This window comes from Chiroxiphia lanceolata, chromosome 23, assembly GCF_009829145.1.
Source record: "Chiroxiphia lanceolata isolate bChiLan1 chromosome 23, bChiLan1.pri, whole genome shotgun sequence".
Classification (NCBI taxonomy): Eukaryota; Metazoa; Chordata; class Aves; order Passeriformes; family Pipridae; genus Chiroxiphia; species Chiroxiphia lanceolata.
Window position 1 is genome coordinate 5,092,157 of NC_045659.1, and position 21,246 is coordinate 5,113,402.

The 21,246-nt window shown below is 43.0% G+C and overlaps 1 protein-coding gene across 2 annotated transcripts in view; it reads right to left on the reverse strand.

The window, feature by feature from the left end:
• PKNOX2 (PBX/knotted 1 homeobox 2) overlaps positions 1-21,246 on the reverse strand; it is an 87,506-nt gene that overhangs the window by 13,713 nt on the left and 52,547 nt on the right. For both annotated transcript variants that reach the window (XM_032709632.1, XM_032709633.1), the window contains 4 exons: positions 15,471-15,579; positions 9,545-9,684; positions 5,172-5,343; positions 1,730-1,918 (listed from right to left, as the gene is read on the reverse strand). In XM_032709632.1, coding sequence (XP_032565523.1) covers positions 1,730-1,918; positions 5,172-5,343; positions 9,545-9,684; positions 15,471-15,554 — 585 coding nt within the window. In that variant the 5' untranslated portion in view covers positions 15,555-15,579. The remainder of the gene's footprint in view (positions 1-1,729; positions 1,919-5,171; positions 5,344-9,544; positions 9,685-15,470; positions 15,580-21,246) is intronic.

Here is a 21,246-nt window from a genome sequence, read left to right on the forward strand (position 1 = left end):
TACCTCTCCATGGGCCTGATTATTTTCCCAAAGACTTGTGCTAATTTTCTGATATGATCCCCACCTCTTTGTGAGGCGCTAAATCCTCATTACTTTTCCTGACCGATGCATTCTAATTAGATCAACACTTTGGAGGGGAAAAAAAAAAAAAAAAAAAAAGAGGAAAGGAGAGGGGGGGGGGAAGAAAAAAAAAAACCCACAATAGCCACAGGACGGCTTTCCATCTCATTAACTCCCTCACTTATTATTTTCATGAAAATTACTGATAAAAAACGTGCATCTCCATTTGCTGGGACCGGGAGCTTCGTCGGCTCCTATCTAACATCTCTCTCATCACCCGGGATGTGAGCTGTTGCCATGGCAATGCACAATAATAGAAACTAATAAATTACAAACGAGATGCTCGTTGAGCAATTATTGTTCTCTTTTATGCAAGTGTCTTGCTAATTTTGATCATAAGGAATGCTACCATAAAGCAGCGAAGGGATAATAAGTCCATTTCTGGGGATTATTAGAAAATAGAGTGAGGATGGGGTTTTTTAGATCAATGATTAAGTGGTTTGGTGCTTTCAGGGAACCCAAATAAGAAATGGAACTTTTCTGGGGGGCTTTTCCTTCATAGTGCTGGGAGCTTCAAACTCTGTAGGCACCCGGAGCTGAGCTACTAAAAATGCTATTTATTTTTCCTTTCTACCACCTTGAAATGCCCTGAAAAGCCCTAAAAAGCCCCCACCACCTGCCTCCTTTTTAGGGAGAACCCCAGGAGCTGCCTGGGTTATTTTGGGTTGGCTGCAGTTATTCCTGGTGGGATGGTACAACCCTAAATTTCTCATTTTTCTACCCCCAAAAACTGAGTGTCTGAGACAGACAAATCCCCTAGGGACATGCAGTATATCAAGTTATTTGGGATGCAACCAGCCAAGATTTATTCCCTGCAGTGCAGATGCATGTGAAAACCCCAACCCATAGGCAAGTTCTTTTCCAAATATTAAAGTTACAACCCCTTATTTTGCCCCAAAAGCCACCAAGGTGCAGCTTGGTTTGGCCACTTCAGTTGATATTTTTGCAATTCTCAGAAATAGAACATTTCCCTGTACTCTTCCACTATGCTTGAGGCACCAAATGTTTTCTTCTCCCAGCTAAAACCCAAATTACGTGAAAAAGAAGCGAAGGGAATGTTGACCATGCTGGGGGAGAACTTAAAGAAGATGTGCTGAGGCCCCAGAAAAAGAGCAGTGAAGCCAAAAAAGGTTATCTGAGACCCAAAAATCTGTTGAGCTGCCTTGAAACAAATAGGGAGAGAGAAGCAGTGAAGAAAATTACAGTGTTTCTGCCCCTCCTGCCAATAAATACTATTTTTTCATGAAAAAAAATGCTGATTTCTTGTTGATATTCCCATACATGGCTTCCTTCCCCTCACATTTCATTGCTGCAGCATTCTGCAGTTTAGCAGAAGTCCTCCACTCTCCTTTCTGCAGGGCCACAAAACCATTGTGGGTTGCAGCTCTGCCAAACCCACGAAAGAAAAAGGTCATAAAAATAATTAAAATAAAGAAAAAAATCAACCACAGCATCACTTGATATATGAGCAAGATACAGGGGGGGTTTTTTTCATTATTGGGGATGGATTTTGAGGAGGCCACAACTATTGTACAGTAGCTCTGAAGCCTTGTTGGTCCAACTTGGCCAAGGTGCAACGATGGAGAGGAGAGGAATTTGAAGGAGTTACCTGGGGGTGGAGGCTGATGGAGGAGGGGTTGGGGGAGTAGGGCCCCCCCAGGTCATTCCTGAGTAGGTTGTCACTGTGCATCTTGGTTTTGAGGCAGGTGATGTAGCGGTTGCAAAAGTCCTTGCACAACTCATTGACCTTCTCCAGCTCCAGGAGGTGGATGCGCAGCACCTGGATCGCCTTCACCATCTACACAACAGCAAAGTTAAAATAATGCTTTTCCTCAGGGAAAAAAACCACCCAAAAAATCAATATTCTCACCCCAAAATCAGTGGAACTGATCCCCGTGGTAGAAACAAATTAATTTCCTTTCTCGGCACACCAAAAAAAAAAAAAATCAATATTCTTGCCCAAAACCCATCCCGGAGCCCATCTGTCTGCACATCTGCATTTCTTTTCATTCTCCATCAATGAAATTCCAAAGAGGGAAAAAAAAAAAAATCACCAAATTCACCACTGCCTTCATGGGAATTGCTTCCCTTGCCTCCCTCCCCTCCCAAAAAAAAAAAGGCCAAGCCAAAACCCTGCATGTTGAAAAGTGTTTGGTTATTCTCCAGAGGCCACTTCTTCTAACAAGATTACGGGGCTGCAACTCAGCCGTGAGCTGTTGCTGGTGCAAAGCCTGGGCCTCATTAAAACGTACCCCATAAACCTTAAAAAATTTACACATAAAACATTCCTCTCGCCGAGCTGAAACCTTAAGTTTTATAGCTGCTGTTTGAAATCTTGCATAATATATAAAATTTCAGCTATTCACTCCGGGGCAATAAATCCCGTTTTATGTAACAAAGCGTCTTTGCATTTCAAAGGGTGTTTTTAACTTGCAAATTTTAGTGGTCATCTTTACAAACTGCAAGTCGCCACGGTCGGGAAACATCCTGAAAAATTCCAGGGCCAAACTCCAGCGGTGGCTCCGCCACGGAGAAAGTGGATTTTTGGTTGGTGAACAACAGGGATGATGGGTTGTGGATGAAAAGATTATTTTTTGGGGGGTTTTTTTTGCTCTCTTTTCCTGCTTTTTTCCCCCCCTTCCTCTGCAGCTGGCACAGGCAGAGCGCGAGGCAGAGGTGCCGTGCCCCGGCTTTCCCGCGTCCTCCCAGGGCTCAGCGGCCATGAAAGTCAATATTCAAGGGCAAAGGCAGGAAGACCTGACACATATATGTATAAAAAATAAATCTCTCAATTATCTCAGCTCATTTGCTTAGGGTCTCATTTTATGTCCCTGCTCCGCTGCGCCGTATATCTGTCCGGATAAAGAGTTACAGTCGGACGGCGGACGTGCGCGGGGTTGTAAAAAATACAGATGCTGAATTAATTGACTGTGTGGCACTCGGCAGCTGATTGAGTTGATAATGGTGAGATCTGACCTTTTTCTAATTTCTAATTATGTGCATCTTGGCGGTGAGGAATACATGACTCTTATTCTAATGATAGCTAATGCCACTGGCCTTTTCATCCCCGCTTTGCCGTCGCCGCTTTCCGGCGAATCGGTGGCCTCAAAAAAAAAAAAGCCACCCAACACTGAAAAAACAACAAAGGAGAGAAGGACAATGTAAACAGGGGAGAAGTGCCAGCTCAAGAACAGGTGGAAATGTTGAGTTTTGAGCACTTTTTCAGCCATAATTCCCTTCAGCCAGTGCCTCCCACCAACAGGAACGGTGCTTCTTCAGCATCATGTTAAAGGTCTCCCCTGTCTTGATGCAGGTGTTCCACACTGAGCAACCTGGATGGCTTTTGGAGGAGTTCTGGGTGTTGGGTAGAACGTATACATACAAATATGTACTAGAAATAGGGCAAACCCACATACACAGAGACACAGATACAGCTACAGATACAGAAAGATGCAGCTATAGATAAATATGAATATGAACATATTGAGTGCAGCAAGGTTATACATGGGATCAGTGCAACTGCCCGTGGTCAGATTTCACCTTGGCAGCAAGAGTTGCTCCAAATATGCCCAAAGAACATGATTACTGTGTGGGGTTTTTTAAGAAACCACAAAAAAACCCAGTGAAAATAACCAGTGTGGACACATTTGCTGCACTATTTGCTGAAGGTGTTTCACCTTGATATGTGTAGAAATAGGTTTTCCTTCCCCAAAACTTTAGGATTTTTTTTTGCTTCACCTGGCTCCATTTCTCTCCTCCTGCTAGATCATTACACTCATTTTTAGCTATTTTAATGCAATGGGGTTTTGTTGATGTATCACAGCATCAGATGCACGTTTAGTCCCAAAACTGAAATAATCCAAAACATGGGTTAGTTTGGGGTTTTTTTTGATTGCTTGTCCTACAGTGATTTCTGTTCTTGACTACAGGTTATTGCAAAATCGTTTTAGTAACATGTAAAGGGGTTTTGCACGGCCTGCAAATTTTTTGGAGGGCATTCCATGGACTCTTGGTTTAGGGATGTTGCAAAAATCTCCTCCACAAGCTGAAATCGGGCACAAAACGTGTGGGATTTTACTCCATCTTGAAACCACCTCTTGCATTTTTTAGGAAAGCAGTAGTACTTGCACCTAGATGAGCTTTGCCCTTTCTTCTTCCCTTTGTGACAGATCATCATCCAAAATCACCTTCTTGATATCTGTAATACTTAGAAAAAGCTGCCTTTGAGTTGCCTGATTTTGCTTCATTTCTGGGATGGAAATCCCTCTTCTGCATCTCCCAGGGGATACACCAACACCCAGGGAAGGTGTTTTGCTCTTCACATCATCACAGGTGGGTAAAATTGCCCCTTAAGGCCTTGACAATTTGCTTGCAGAGCATCAGGATGTTGCCATGCACCTGTCTACCCACACTTGCCATGGAGACCACACATGGATGCCTTCTGGACAAAATAATGGGATTCAGGGATGCTTCCTGAGGTCTGCACAAGACAGAGGCTCCACCCCAAGCACAGTCTTCTGAGGCACCTTCCAGCAGCAATGGGTACAGTAGGAAATTGGGGTTGCAGTGACAGGGAAGTCATCGAAACTGATCCAGTGTGTCCCAAATCATTGATACCTTATGGAAAAAGCTCTCCCTTTGCCCTGCTTCTAGGAAACAGCCGGCCATCACACTTGGAACAAGGTGGTGCCAGACAAGAACGCTGATGCTATTGCATGTTGCACTGAAGAGCAGGGATTCCTACAGAGATTGTAAGTTTTGGGGCACAAACCATCCAGTGATTTTGGCTGTTTCCAGCAACCTCGTTGACCTCATGGAGTTAGCGTGGGAAGCCAAAAATGGGCTAGGGGTTTGTTCTCACAGGGGATCTTCTGGAAAAGGTCTCAGAGAAGGTACTGGAGAAGGTGTCACAAGGTCTATGTAGAACATTGCCAAGAGAACCAACACTACAGAGCCCAAAGACATGGGGGTAGATCTTAATTTGTTCCTCACCCTCCACATTCTTGCCACCCCCCCCCAAAAACCATCTGCCAAGCCTCAGCTGCCTCTACCAGGTTGTCCAGCTCGGGGTCATCACTGAAGAAGGGCTTGTGCTCCTGCTCCTGCTGGTGGACAAAGTTCTCGATGTCGACATCGAAGCTGGCTGAGGTGATGCACTCAGAGCCCTGCGTCGCCTGCTCGCACTTCTCAAAGAGCAACGTCAGCAGCGGGAACAGTGGGTGCCTGCAGAGGACAGAGGAGACCCCCATAATGACCACTATTTTAGGTCACATGTCCATCTTTACCCCACATCATCCATCCATCCATCCATCCATCCATCCACCCATCCATCCTTCCCCTCCCAGCTTGTAAGAACCTGGTGGTGCAAACCTCGCTGCCAAGCCATGCTGGAAGTGCTCCCTCTAGACCTTTTGCAACAACAACAACAACAAAGCTTAAAAATGGCAAAATTCACCATCTCCTCCATCAAGCAATGACTCCTCCCAATGTCTTGGTGTTTTCCATCTCTGCACCAAAGTTGGCATTTCCTACATGTTTTACCACAGACAAAAAAGTGGATGTCTTGGAGCCATCTGCTTTGCATTTCAAGGATGGAAAGGCATCCTGCTCTTTGATGGTAACATTTTACCTCAAATCACCTTTGTTTGTTGGACATGATGGATGGGGACTCCTACATGCCTGCAGCATCCTATGGACCAACGCTGCTTTGGGTTGCCCCTCCACCAAGAGGTCTCTGCACTTCTGTCAAGTCCACACAGGTGGGTCAAATCCCAATTCTTTCTTACCATGAGAGGACTCTTGAAAACAAAGATTTATAGTTCTTCTTGAAATCCACGATTCTCTCCAATAATGATGCTGAACTGATGCAATATAAAATGCAAATACACATACAGCACCAAAGCATGTGGAGAGTAGGGGGATGCAGACTGTGGGTTAATCCAAGCTCCAGTGAGCCTCTCCAGCAGTGCAAATTAAAGTAAAAAAGTTCCACGGAGTCTTTCAGGGCAGAAATGCAAAACAGTGCTGCAGAAATGGTCTCCCACAGCACTCCAGTCATCCCAGCACAATGGGATGGGCTCCATCATTTTATCTCCAAAAGATGTCCCAAATGATGATCACGACTCCCTTCCTGACAGCCTTTTTGAGCCGGAGTCAGGCGAAGGGGTTAAACCCCCCGGCTAAGTCTTCATTTGCAGCCGTTAATACCACAGCATATTATAGTTTAATCTGTCCTGATCCTGGTTTAATGCAAGATTCACTGAGGCTGGAGCGGAGAACGGCGAGGGGGGGAAATCATTTCATAATTTCAGCAGCCCCGCCGGGGCTTAGCCGGGGGATATGAAAGGCAAATTCCAGGCGGCGGCTTGAATTATTGGGACTTATGAACCAGTGGCACTGCAGCAGGTGCCTGCTCCCATTTCCAGGGCCACTCCATCAATTAGGAGCAAAGGCACGGAATTACCCCAAGCACGGGGGTTTGGGGAGGGCGGAAGGGGATTGCAGCCCCCGAGCAATTTGTAGCCCCTTTGCTTTGAGGGGTTGCATCGATCAAGGGGGGATTAAGGCCGGCATCGCCCCGTGCTCTTCAGCATTAATAATGGGGGCAGTGCTGCTGTGGACCCCCAGGAATGTTCTGGAGCTGGAGAGGAGGAGGAGGGGGAGGCACACGGCTGAGGGGAGAATGGTTGGCTTTTCAGCTGCAACTAAACTAAACTAAACTAAAAATTTAAGGCAAAATAAAGCAAAGCAAAGTAGAGTCCGACCCGATCAAATCTATCAATAAATAAAATTAAATGAAACGAAATAATAAATGAAAACACTAAACAAAATAAACATTAAGCAAAATAATAAAATGACAAAATAGTAAAATACAATAAGGGGAAACCAGGGGGGCCAAACCCCCAGGGATGGGTTAAGGAAGAGCACTGAGGGCACTCTGAGCACAGAGGCAAGGACTGCTGGAATTTGGGGGTTTGCCATGAGCCACGTGCTGAATTGTTGCATTTCTGTGAGGTTTTTTTTCATTTTTTGCATGGGGAAAACCCCAATCCCAACCACTATTTTCTCCATTTCCAGCCTTTCCGTGGCCACGCCAGGCAGAGGAAAGGCCGGCCCAGCACAGGGGTTTGCAGGTGGAGGTTGTGGTATAAAAATTGAGATCTGGAGCACCCCCCTGCTATGAAACCTGCAGTGGGGGGAACAGATGGATATCCAGGATGCACAGGGGAAACAGAAGGATTTTCCTCACTCCTGGCATTGCACAGGTGGAAAACCACCCTTATGGCATGAAGGAGAGTTTTGGGATGGAAAAATCTGCTTTTGCTGGATATAGTCTTGCAAAAAAAAAAACCACCTGTGTTGTGGTTTTTTTTTTTCCAGGGAATCCTCCAAATGAAAGGGCTGAACCAGCCCTGACATTTTCCTGCAGGAGAGAGGTCGTTTGCAGCCACTAATAAAAAGGATTCGACACGGGCTAATAAAGAGGAATGAATTCCTCTAATGGCCTAATTTCCCATCTTCAGCCAGGCTCGAGCCAGTGGCACTGTGGGCACATCACAACAGGAATTTTGGGGTTTTTTCTCACCCCTTTCCCCCTCAAAAAAGAAAAAAAAAAAAAAAAGAAAAAGAAAAAGAAAAAAAATAAACTTAATGCAAAGAAACTCAGCCATTTCCCACTTGGAAAAATCCAATTTGCGGTGCTCGGGTGGTTTAAGCATCATTTCCCTTCAGAAGCATCATTTTTTTCAGGTCCAAAAATCCACTGGGAAGTCCCAGGCCCACTGTTGCATGAAGTCAAGAAAACATTTTAGCTGGGAAAAAACTGCAGAGAAGTGACACTGCTGGACCAGCCTTGGCCAAGCTGTTCCCACACCAAGCAGGGAGGGGGAAGATTCTTTTTTTTTTCCCTTTTTTCTGTTTTTTTAATGGGTGATAAACCTCCTGCTAGAGCATAAAACCCGGTGGGGTGACTTGTCCATGGTTTTTTATATTTCCCATCACATTTTGCCAGCAATTTCCCTCCAGGTTGATCAACAGACACAGCTGATTCCTTCTGCCTGGGTGCAATTATTGAAAAGTGACAAAAATCCATTTTTTGGGGGGGAAGGAGGGCTGAGAAAATCCTTGTGTGCATTTGATAGCTAATGACATACTCATCATCCATACTAACCGCTGGAGAGGGGAATATTCATCAAAAAAGGTTCATTTTAGGGATAAAAATTTATCTGGGGGCTCATTTGGCTGGAACCCAAAAATAAGCATCCCAGTCTGGGCAATGAGTCCACACATGGGACCAGGCAACAAATTTTCCCCCATTTTTCTAGGTGGGAAATGACTCCCACAAGGTATTTTTTGCATGTTTCTGATGTTCAAATTTAGGCTGTGAAAACTCAAAGGTGGCTTGGGTTTTTTTTGTTTTCCTTATCCCATGAATGCTTCAACAAAACTCCTCCTGAAAGGGCAAAGAGAAGGTGGTTTTGCCCTCAAACAGCTTTTTTTGCTTTGAGAAAATGATTTTCAACACTGGGAGAATCGTGTTGAACAATCTTTTGCATTTTCCTGGGAAGGAGTGAGTTTATTCCACACTTTCAACTGCCTTTTCAGACCTTTCAGCCTTGTAATATTTGAATATTTGGAGTACAAATATTTTAATTCCTTCAACTCCAAGCTGCTTTTTTTTTCTGTTCACAAGCCACCACAGCCCTGGCCACTGACAGGGGGTTAATCTTTAACCTTAAATCCTAATTCTAATTATATTAAAATATAGTTATTGTTACATCATTACTGTTCTAATATTGTAAATAATCACATCTCCCTTATATCATTATATATTACTTATATAATTATACTATTTACATAATTAGAATATTACTTACAGCAATTATACGATCACATTACTGCATATATTACAATATTATATATTATTATCCCCAAAGTGACACAAAAAGGGGACTGAAGGAGTCATCCATCCCTTGCCCATCCCATATGGATGCACAAACTGCATATTTCAGGTTAATATGAGACTTTATTACTTATTCAACCCCAAATCAGACAGCTTTGCCCCCTAAAAAGGCTAATCTGGGGGTTTTTTTGAGGGTGAGTATTTTCAAGGCGGGGAGAGATGCTGCAAAATGAAGTACAGGAAGGAGCTCCACCACCATGAGTTATGACCAATAGGTATTATTGCAAAAAAAAGAGCTAATTGCTAATTCCCCCCTTCTAATGCTAATTAATGCATTAGAAGAACAGATTAATAAAGCATTATAACAACGAATGGATCCAAGGATCGATGGGGTAACCGCGCATTAATTAATGCATCGCCGAATCGGCGCAACAGCCACGCATTACAACAGCGAGCCATTCATTAGCCTGCATTAATTAATGCCTTAATTAATGAATGCACGCTGCAATTAGCTTGCATCACCTGTAGACAGCCCTCTTGTCGGCCTCCAGCTGCGCCTGGGGGTCTCCGCCCGTGGCCGGCACCGGAGTGTTGGCGGCGGCCGCCGGCGTGGCGAGATGCACGGGCTGTGCCTTGGTGGGCTGCTGGGCTGTGGCTGTCATCTGGGAAGGGGAGAGGGGAAAAAAAAAAAAAGGAAGAAAATAAAATATATATAGTGTTTGTTGTGCTTTTCCGCCGAGTTTTGCGACCTCCCGCGCGGGATTTTGGAGAATCGGGAGGCGGCGGCGCCGGGACGGGGTTCGGAGCAGGATGGCATGGGGGAGGTAAAATATATATATATCTACTTCTCATCTCGGCCTGGAAAGAGCAGGTTTAGGTTTTACCATGTTTTTTTCCCCACTTTTCCACTTGGGGAAAATACAGGAGGAAAAAGCGCCGCCATCCTTCCCGCGTGGAGCGATTTCGGGAGGGATGTTTCGCACGAGCCCCAGATTAAATCGGCGCCGCAGCTTTGCCAGGAGTTTTTTTCAAAGCAGGTATTACTGTCTAGACACATTCATTTTCAACTTTATCCCAAAATTAGGCGAGCCTCTTCCAACTCGCCAAGCCCAGCAATGACTCATCTTGGCGCTGCGAGAAGGCGGCCAAAAAAAAAAAAAATCAACCTTTTTTTTTGGTGCCCGCGTGCAAATCACCTATTTTTAGCCCAGATGCTGCCCAGGATTGCTGACATCCCAGGAATCCTGACAACAAACTTTGTGCTTGTTTTAAAATCTGGCATTATTTTGGGTCTGTAGGATGTGAGATGTGCCCTTGCCAGAGCTCCTGCAAATCCCTGCACGCGCTTCCAGCGTCACCCCAAAACTGCCGCCCTCTGGTACAGGATAACACCTACCTAGGGGAAATTTTCCCTTAAAACTGACAATATCATTAAAAAAAAAAACCTGAATGATCTGCTGCCAGGCTTCAGACAGGTCCAAGCTTTGTGTTATCCTCACGACATTCCGTTAAAAAAAAAAAAAATCCAGTGGGAATGTGAAGCAATAGGGGTTCAAACGCATCAGCAGTGCCCCAAATTCAGTGGTTTTAACCAAAAATCTCAGCAGAGAATTAATGCAAAGTGGTTCTTTCACCTGCTTTGCTGCCAAAATTTGTAAGAAATAAGTATTTGCTTATTTTCACCAGTAAATGTTCAATCCTCCCTCGAGGTGGGGAGCAAAACAAAGGTCTGGTTCTCACTAAATATTAGATTTATCATTTATTTATTGTCTAATAGACTTATATGTACTTATTTCTGTGTCTATATGTAATTATATATTGTCTATATTTGTATAATGTTTCTTCATTTCTGTGTAGATTTCCATATAAATAATACATATTATTTGTCTGATATACTTCCATATTTATTTCTGTGTTTATTTATACAGAAATGTGCTTATAGGTATTTTTTATTTATTTGTCTGATATGCCTCTAGATTTCTTTCTGATCATTAATATATCAAAATGCTCATCTGCATAAATTATTATGTTATTCATTATTATATATATTTTTATATATATATATAAAGCTTTGTAAACCCAAGTTGGACCAAAACCACAACACCTTTTGCTTTTAAAATATTTGCCTTTAATATCTCCTGCCTGACCTTTTGCTGTCGCTTTTTTCCCTCACTTTTTTTTTTTTCCTCTCCAATCTCCTTTATTGTTCATAACTCCAAAGTTTGGCTCCAGCACCTGCAAATTCACCCAGCACTATTTAATTTCCAACTCTCCCAACTGAGCAGCCACTTTGATTTCTGTCCTTCTTCCCTTCCCTGGTGCCAAAGAAATGAGTGAAATTTGGGCTTCCCTTCCCCTTCCAACCTCAGCAGTTTGGATTTTCCTTTTTCCCCCCCTCATCTTCCACCTAAAACCAAAATGTCAGCAGATTTTGGGATGTTCCAGCTGTGCCACTGAATATCTTCCCAACCTCCTCCTCTTTCTCCCCTTTTTTTTTCCTGTTGTCTCCCTTGAAAATTATAGTTCTGGGGGGGGAAAAGTGGCTTTTTCTCTGATCTTTTCCCTTTTTTTTCCCCTCTCATCACACTCATTTACCAGGATTCCAAAGCCCTTTTTGCATCCTGCCCCGAAATCCTGCCAAGTTGAATATTTCCAGCCAAGTCTGCAACTAATTGAGCTCTTACCCAAAAAAAAAAAAAAAAAGCTTCCTCTGGGGCTTTTACCTCGAAGCCATTACCTCACCTTGGACTAAAGAAAAGAATAAAAAACAAGCAAAAATAACTCCAAGTCTGTGGAAAAAGGGGTGAGATGATGCTGGGATGGAGGGATTTGCAGGTGGACAGGGAAGAAGGCAAAAATGGAGCCAAAAATGGGCTTTAGGGGGAGCAGGTGGGGATGGGAAAGGAGGGAAAAGGCAGCAGGGAAAAGGCAGTGGGAAAATGGGGAAATAAGGGGAGATATTTGGGTATGAAAGTTGTAGGTATTGAAAAAAATGCAGTTTTGGGGTTTTTTTTCACTCTGGAATATGTCCAAAAAGAGTTGCAGGGGGAGAAAAAGGAAAATAAAAAAAGAAAAAGTACAAAATACATGTTAAAAAATGTAGAGAAAAGAGTAAAAGAAAGGTAAAAAATAATGTAGATCATAAAAATAATTACGTAAACTGTTAAAAATACGTTAAAGCATGTTTAAATATGTTAAAAATATGTTAAAATATGTAAAAATATATAAAAATGTAAAAACGTGTTCAAAGTATGTTTACAAATACGTCGGCAAAAGTAAAAGTTTCAAAATGTAAAAACATACATTTAAAGATATAAAAATGAAAATATGTTTAAAAATAATGTATTTAAAATGTGGGAAAATGTAAACAATATGTTTACAAACAGATAAAAACCTCAAACGTTTTAAAATGTAGGAAGCACATTAAAAGATGTTAAAACACTACAACAGTTCTAAAATTATGTTACAGGTGTTCTTAAAAATATGTTTAAAAAGTGGAGTACATAAAAAGGTCAAAATTTTTTAAAGATTAAGAAAAAATCCAATAAAAAAAATTAAAATGAGATTTAGAAAATAGGAAATAAATAGCAAATAGTAAAAAATCCCTGTGTTTTTACAAGGCTCCTGGGTAAAGCTGATATTTTTGAGGTGCTGTTCGAGCTGGGCATGATATATTTGGGTTTGGGTATTACATTTCTGGGGTTTGGGTACAATATTTCCAGGTATTACATTTTTGGGGTTCGAGTCTGATATTTCTGGGGTTTTTTTCTTCTTTTGGAAGGAAATCCTCTGCCAGCATTAGCTCTGGGAGAGTTTCTCGCAGTTTTAAATGCCATAATCCCTCTTCTTTAGGCTTTTTTTTGTGAAGACTATGTCCAAAGACATCAAGTTCAAGGAGTAAATCCCCTAAATCAGCAATATTTATCCTATTTCTTAGCATTTTGCTGGGAAATCCTGTCACACGTGCTGAAAACAGCCCAAAAACCTGCTGAGGACACCAGGAATTGGAGAGGTTTTGTGGTTCCCACTGAAAAAAATCTTGATCTCCACTCAGTTTTTACCCTGTGGTTTTTTCAAAAATATTTTTTATGATTAAAAAAGTAGAAGGATGTTCCTAATTTTTCCATTTTTGTCACTGTTATAACCACCTGAAAAGCACCTGGGGGGGTGGAAGGCAAAGCTGCTTTTATGACTTTCTGGGCTGAAAATTACGTAAAATCAACTTCTCCGTCCAATTTTTAATTATATTTTAAAATATATTTATTTATTTATCATTTTTGTCCCTATGGTAACCACCTTTGGGGAGGGGGAAGAAGATGCTTTTTACCCCTTTCTGTGTTGAAATTTATGAAAAATTAACATCTCCACCTGATTTTTAATAACCTTTTCTCCTAAATATATTTTTTCAATACATAAATAAAGAAATAATTTCCTCTCCCTTCCCCTTTTTTTGTCCCTGTTGTAGCACTTTTTTTGGGAGGGTAAAGCTTCTTTCATCGCTTTCAGTGCTGAAAATTCCTCTTTTTAAAACAACCTCTTTTTTTGCTAACTTTGCCAATGGCTGAAGACCCTTCTTCACCTTTTTAGTTTTAATTTATTATGGAAAACACATGGATTTTTAGGCAGACTCCTTAATTTTCAACAGGTAGAATGCTTGAGGAGCGTGCCTGTGCCCAGCATAAAAGATGCTCCATGTTACACCCCTGTAACAGATTCAGGTGTTTAATAAAGCATTTTTTTCCCAAAAAAGGCAGTTTTTCCCCTAATTTCTGCTTCATTTCTGCAAATTTCTGACAGTGAGGGTAACACCTTCCAGCCTCTGCTGTAAAACACGAATTCAAAGCTCCCCAAATCCCATTTTTTAACACTCTTCTCCCCAAAATGGTTCCCTTGATGAGGAGCTCATCGTAGCTCTAATAATTGATCATTTTTTAATTTATTTTATTTATTTATCCACCAAGTCCTCCCTGTCTTTGGGGAGAAGAAATTCGTGTGCAATTTGCTTTTCCAACCCCTTAGAAATCCCAAATTTTCCAGGTGAAAAGTTCACAGCAGCCACGGACGAGTCAAGGAAATCAACCCTCGGCCGCAGCTTTTCCTCCCAGAAAAAAAAACAAAAACAAAAACACTTGAGCAACCCCCTTGATAAGGGGGAAAAAAAGGAAGGGTTTGGTCAACGATGCTCCTGAGGGTCCCCCAAAATTCAGTGTATTAAAAGAGGGGGGTAGGGAAGGGGATGGGTGGAGGGGATGTCACCGTGGGATGCTCGGGAAAATGTCGGCTATTTTAAAAATCCCTTTCAATTGCCCATTAGGGCTAAAACGGCGCCGCAGCTCCCGCTGTGTAAGCGAGAAAAGGGAGAAAAAAAATAAAAAAAAAAAATTGGGGAAAGAAAAAAAAAAAAAAAAGCTCTACTCAGAGAGAAGCAACCAAGCGAGTAAATGATGACACAGAAGTTGGAGGAGCCATAAAAACCCCACCGAGGTGTCGTTTGTGAGAAGTGACCTTTTCCCACCGAAGGAAACGAGCGGGAAGGAGACCCGGGGGGGGCCTTCAGGGGGGGTGTAAAAAAGTCAATTTATTTATTTTAGCTTGCAGAGAACAGGCTCGGGGGTTTGGGGGTTTTTTTTCGTTGGGTTTTGTTTTGATTTCTTTTCCTGGGAGGGGAGATTTTTCTGCTTTCGCGACTGAAAGGAGCAGCAAATGGGGAGAAACTCAAAATCTTCCGTATGGACAACAACAAAAAAAAAAGCTGCTTTGAAAATGGAGCTGCCTCAGCGCTCAGTGGATCGTCCCTGTTAGGTCATTGTAGCTGGGAAAGCAGAAATGTGACATAAATTTGCCCCTAAAAAATCTTAGGATGGGCTGCAGGGCACAGGACCATCTCTGAAATCCATCCTCAACCTCCAAGTCCAGCCCATTGGGGTGCTCCAGTAGAGTTTCTCTTGGACAAACTCCTCTTCTTACAATAACTCCATAATGATGCTTGGAAAAGTTATTCGACCCCTTAGAGCACCATTGGAGATGAAATCTTTTTTTCTCCCCTGCCACAGGTTATTAAAAAATGCCATTGAAACAAATCAAAGGGCCATTTCTACGGCTAAACCCATCCTGGTTTAGTCAAACATTTCATCTTTCCAGGTAATTAACCTGCTGGCTGCAAACATGTCACCATGTTGGCTTTCCAAGAAGACCCAAATGATCCCAAAATAAGACCCAGTGATCCCAAAATAAGACTGAAAGGGGGAAAAAAACCACAGTTTGACCCAAAACCTTTCAACCTTGGAGGCTGTGTCAAGAAGGGGTTTAATTTGGCCAGTCTCTGACGTGAACGTTCTGGGGTGAAATACTTTGCAATGGCCATTATTTAGGAAGGCAGGGTAATTAATGCAGGAGTTGGGGGTCCCCAGGGGTCTGGAGGGGCCCGTGGGTGCTGCAGGACACTCACCTGTGGGGTGTCTTGGTAGGGAGGAGGAGGCACTGTCTGGGTGGCCATCATCGTCAGAGCCGGTGCTGGGGAGACATGGTGCATCCTGGGTGGGACTCACATCGAGAACCTGCAGGCAGGAGAGGAGCTGTTGCATTAAAAGGGATCTCTCCCTGCCCCCCCCCCCAAAAAAAATCACATAAAGGGAGAGAAAAAAAAAAAAAGACAGCAAGGAGAGGTGACATTCCTCACCCCGGCACAGCCCTGCACCACACGGCCCCTGGGAGGAACCCAAGGTGACTTGCTGACCCTCATCACGCTTTGGTGATTATTTGAGATTTGGGATTTTGGATAAGGAATGCATCAGGGCCAAAGCACAGCAGGGACATCTCCCCTGGATAGCAGCCAGGCAAAGGAGGAGATGCTGACTGCCATTGGTGAACCTCATTACATTTTCCCCCTGTGAGCTCTGGTGCACCCAAGGCGTCTTCTTTCCACCCTTCGTGCCTGACCACAGTGCCTAAATAGGGATTTCCATCCCCTTTCCAGTTATTCCCCCTCTTTGGAAGTTGGAAGACAAATCATAAATGCAAAACTTGCCCATTTTCTGAAATCAGACACTAAATCCCCCCAAAATTTTGTGTCTCTTTGCCTTTGGCCACCACAGAGTCGCATCCTCAAGCACTGCCTGCTCACTCCAGAAGGGCCATTTTGTGTCTGATGTGGAGTTGATTCCCATGTTGTGCTGTCCAGCCCAGTTGACTCCTCTGTTGAGGTGACTAAATGCACAGAAATGTGGAAACTCTTGCCTGATTTGAACCAGGAAGCAAACCTGGATTTTGATCCCATAAACCGAGGAGACAATTCTCACGCTGCCCTCAACCTCTCTGCAAGTTGCTGCTTTCTAGAAATGCAGAGTTATCTGGGGGGGGGGAACAGATTTTTTTTTTTTGCATCTTCATGTCCAAAGGAGATGGGGAAAAAAAGAGGGGCACCAGGAAGAGACAAATTTGTAGAGAAGCATTTGGCTGGGAGAAGTCCTCAAGGATAAACCTGGTGGCAGATGTGATCCAAAAGCAACTCTTGGCCCCGAAAAACCTCCTCTCCCATTATTTCACTGCAGCTGTGTGGTTGTTTTAGAAGAAAAGCCAATAATCTAGCTTAAATCCTTAAAAAAAAAAAAACCTGTCCTGTCCCCTCTGCAGCTCTGAGCTCTGTCTTGGGCCAACTCACAAAACCACCCAGCAAAATCTTCCCAGATGCTCCAAAAGTGCATTTCTTTCTGCAGTGCCTCATTTTTGTAAGAGATGACACCTCTTGAAAGGTTCTCCCCTTCACGATGCCCCTCAATGCACTGGCTTCTCCCCTGGTTTCCCATCTGGAGAAGAGCCACGGTGCCATCCCTTGAAGAAATGAAAAAAGGTGTGTAAAGTCCTCCGATACTGTGAGGGGATATAACCACAAAATAGTGTCAGTGTCGCTTTTGCCATGAAATGGTGACATTTGGAAAAGTCAAAGGGGACTGTCACAGGGATAGTGATGAGCTCAGTCAAAACTGATGCACATTCAGCAACCTTTGTGAAAGATTCACAATATTCTGGTCTTCTCCATGAGGTCCACATTTTTGGGGGGGAAGAGTCACAATATTCTGGTCTTCTCCTTGAGGCTTCAAGCTTTACAGGAACCACCAGGCACCAAGTTCACAAATGCACCATATCCACACAGAAAGCCAAGTGCTGTGTGCATGGGATGGGCATCAACCACTCCTATTTATTTTGCAAGAATAAATGAGGTTATTCTTTTTTTTTAACTTTGCACTAATATGGATAACCCACAAACTGAGAGATCACACCCAAAATCCTGTGCATGCAGGGTTCTTGCATGGCACAGACCTCTTGCAGGGAGAAGCAGACTGCATTTATGGGATTAAAATGATGCTTTTCTTCTTTTTTTCCCTAACAGCAAAATAGCAGGAGGCAAAATTATCTGCTCCTGAGTGAACTCACTGCTTAAAATCTTTGGTGTCCAATGTCAAAATTCACTTGCAGCTGCAGGCATGTGAATGAATATCTGAGTCCTCGGGGGGTAACACCAAGGGGAAAACCTCCCCACCAGAAATAGCTGCAGCTGGGGAAGAGCAGAATTTAGCATTGTGATGGTCTGGCCATCTGGGTGGGAAGCTAAAAAAAAAAAAAAGACATTGCTATTTTGGGAAAAATACCCTGCTTGGCATCTATTGCTCCTGCCAGGAGCGAGCCCACAACCAGCACGTGGGGATTCATTGTGGGGTGTGAGTTTTTGGGTGAGCACATTCCCAGAAGGTGGCAGCCCAGAGCCCGATTTAATTGCTGAAAAACATCTGAGCTGCTCAAATCGGGCCGTTCATCGAGGTTTGTGGGTGTTGGTTTGGGGGGAGAGCAGGACTCACAGCAAAACGTGAAAAATAAAAAAAAGGATGGAAGTGAGAGACAGCTGCTGCAAATAGCACTGTATTTATCTCGGGGGGGGGAAAAATGCACTTGGGCACCGTAAATATCCAGGGAAGCAACTGATGGCTGAGGGAAAAGCTGGACAGGTGTTTCACCTGGGAGCCCCTGGCCAGGAATGTCAGGATAACAGTGCAAAGCTGTCAGCCCAATGGATTTATCAGCAGCCAACACAAGGGAGGGTCAAAAGCTGCTATTTTATGCATTAATCCTTTTTTATTTTTTATATTTTATGCACTAATCCCCTCTTTTTTTTTTCTTTTTTTTCCCCCCACTTCCACCACTTAAATCAATTTAGCTGGTGAACTCCTGACCACAGGCACCCAGACGCCGAAAGGAGCAGAGCGTCACCAAACCCCTGCCAAATCCTCCTGCTCAGCCCAAGGCAACCCTCAAACCTTGGGTGAAAAGGGAATTCTGGGGGGCTGGGGATGGAGGAGGGCAGGAACTGCAGCCAACTCTTGGGGTATTTGCACAGAGGAACGGAAAGGTGAGCAATAAAACCCATAAAGGCTCTTTCATTTCCGGACCCGGCAGTACTTTACGTTTTGGCAACGACTTGAGATCAAAGTATCCTAAATTTCCTTATGAAATAAAATTATTTCAGCTATCGCTGAAATGTTGCCATTACGTTGGAAATGTATTTCCCGAAGAGCTTGTGCCTACCTAAAAGAGTCTCAGATTTATTGGCTGCTTTTTTTTTTTTTTTTTTGCCAACAATATATTACATCCTTTTCCCAGTAAAAATAATTAAAGACTAAGTTGAAAAGTCAGGGGTTTTTTTTCCACGTGGTCACTGATGCCTTAAAACATTTTAAAAAGCAAAGTATTGTCAGTCACCCACCACCCCCCGGGTGAATATGACCTCCTTGATTAATAAAACACCCATAAAACCGTATTAGAAGTAGGCCTGAATGCAAAAAAAAAAATTTAAAACCTCATTTACAGACTCTTTTTTCAAAGAAAAATGTTAATATTCAATTTGGAAAGCACAACTCTTGTTTCCAAACCAACTGGAAAACGGGGATAATTTTTTCTAGCTCATTCAGCAGCTTCTGCCCCGTAGCAACACGTGAGACTGATAGCAGAGGGTTCAATGTGAGAAGTCAGAAAAACAACTTCTCAGGCTTTTTTTTTCTTCTCCACCTGAAGCTTCAACATTATTAGAGATACTTGAGGATGGTATTTTTTCCCTTTCTGTATTAAGGGAAGATTGCCTTCTTCCAAAGGGGATTCTTTTGAAGAGGGGCCGCTGTGGGATTTGCAATGATGCCGAGTCAGTCACGGCTCCCTCCACAGTTTTTTATGTCACTGTCTTCAGAGAGGGCCTGAGCAGGCTGAAGTTTATGATATATGCATTCAGCTAAGTTAAAATGAAGAAATATGGCAGAGCAGGGAGGGAGAGGGTCCTCCAGAGGACCATACATCTTGCTCGGAGCAGCCAGGACAGGTTCACTCTCGGTGGGTGACGCCAACTCTTGATTGGCCATAAAGTGAATTAAGAGCTACCCTCTTGCTCTTGAACATCTCATTTCTATCCACCAATCTTCACCCTTTTTGCTTGTTTTTGCCAACATTCACACATTACCCTGAAAGATGAACACCAGTTTTCACAAGCTGTTAGAGGAAGTCCCTTATGCCACCCTGAGCTCATTAAAAACAAACCACTATTAACTAGTGGTTAAGATAAAAATAAACCACTATTAAATGGTCAAAACCGGGGAAAAATCTAATTTTTCAAGACATAAACCATTTCTTGACCATTCCTCGTGTTCCAGGTTGCTTCCAAGCAGGCTCATGCAATGCCTCCTCTGGGGAGATCAGGACCATTTGTGCAAGACACACCACTGTGCCACCAAATAGCTTTAATTTTTTTCAGGAATATTTGGCTGCCAAACTTCCTCTATCCAAACCCAGGAGGTTTTGCACTGGGAGCATCCTTGCTCTCGACCAAGATGATGCATTTTCTAGATGCTGACCTTTGCACCCTTCCCAGCACCCAGTTATCGAGTTATTGCCCCATAAAAAAAGACAAATTGGGTGTGTGATTCTGCTACAACCACGGGCTAAAGCAGATGGTGATTTGATACTTCTGCAGAATAAACTCTGCATCCCTTTTCTATATTCCTCCTAAAAGAACAGTTGGTCAATGCATAAGCAATTGGGATAAAAGGGAGAAGGAAACACTGTGTCAGACAATGTCAAAAAACTCTTGCCAAGCACCAGTTTGGAATGTCCCTGGATGAGCACAGGGAAAAGGAGCATTTATTTACTTAATACTTTCACCTAGGTATTTAATATTTTTTATTTATTTATTTATTTCATATTTGCAAGTATTTCTTCGCTCTTTGCATTTATATATTTAATATTTCCCAATCCTCCTCCCAGCTCCAGCTCCAGAGAAAGGAGGGAGCTGCTACAGTGAATTTCCGATGAGAACAACAATTACTGCTAAATATTTCTCTCCTCTCCAAAGATACCCATCCCTAAAAGGCTCCAGGGATATCTCTGCAACATAAACATGAGAATAAAACCTGCAAGAGCCAGTCAGAGCTTTAGTAGACAAGGTTAATGTACCTTGAACAGCAGCATTAAACAACTTCCCTCTTTTTTTAAGTGCAGAGCTGAGATACCTACATACATTTTAAAGTGTTATTTTTATAGGGGAAGACCATTAAAGCACCTTCCAAAACAAACTGGCACAGGGAAACATCAAAGAAGCTTCTTCAAAGTAACCTGAAAATACTTGCATTTTGTGCAACCCAGCCCTTGGCCCAAGAAAAGTTCCCAAAAGAGCAAATTGTGAATTTTTTCACAGGGCAAATCAAAAAGCTTTGAAGTGAAGCGTAGCTGAGGAACCCCAAAAATGCAGAAACTTCCTCTTGCTGGACACAAATTATCCAAAAAAAATTCTCTGTTTGCCTTGAGAGTGCTTGTCAAAAATAGGGAGCGGGTGAATTTTCCAACAGCTCTTCTCTGTGAGCTGGGAATAATTTATGTCCAAAATCTTGCCCTATGCTTTCAACCTCGGCTTGTGCTCTTTGTTTTTCACCACAATCTGATAATTTCATGAGTAAGGAATAACTGAGCACCCACATTTCCATCGGGCAAGCACCAAATCTAAATGGGAAGGAGGAGGGAGGATGGTCCTGACCAGAGGGAGCCGTGTGGGTGGTGTGGCCACAGTCCAGTAGAGCTCCACATTCTCTCTTTCATACACTTCTGTTACTAATATTGTTGCTGCTACTGTTCATTTTTTTATCTCACTGCTGTTTCCAGTAAATTGTTCTTATCTCAACCTGTGATCTTTG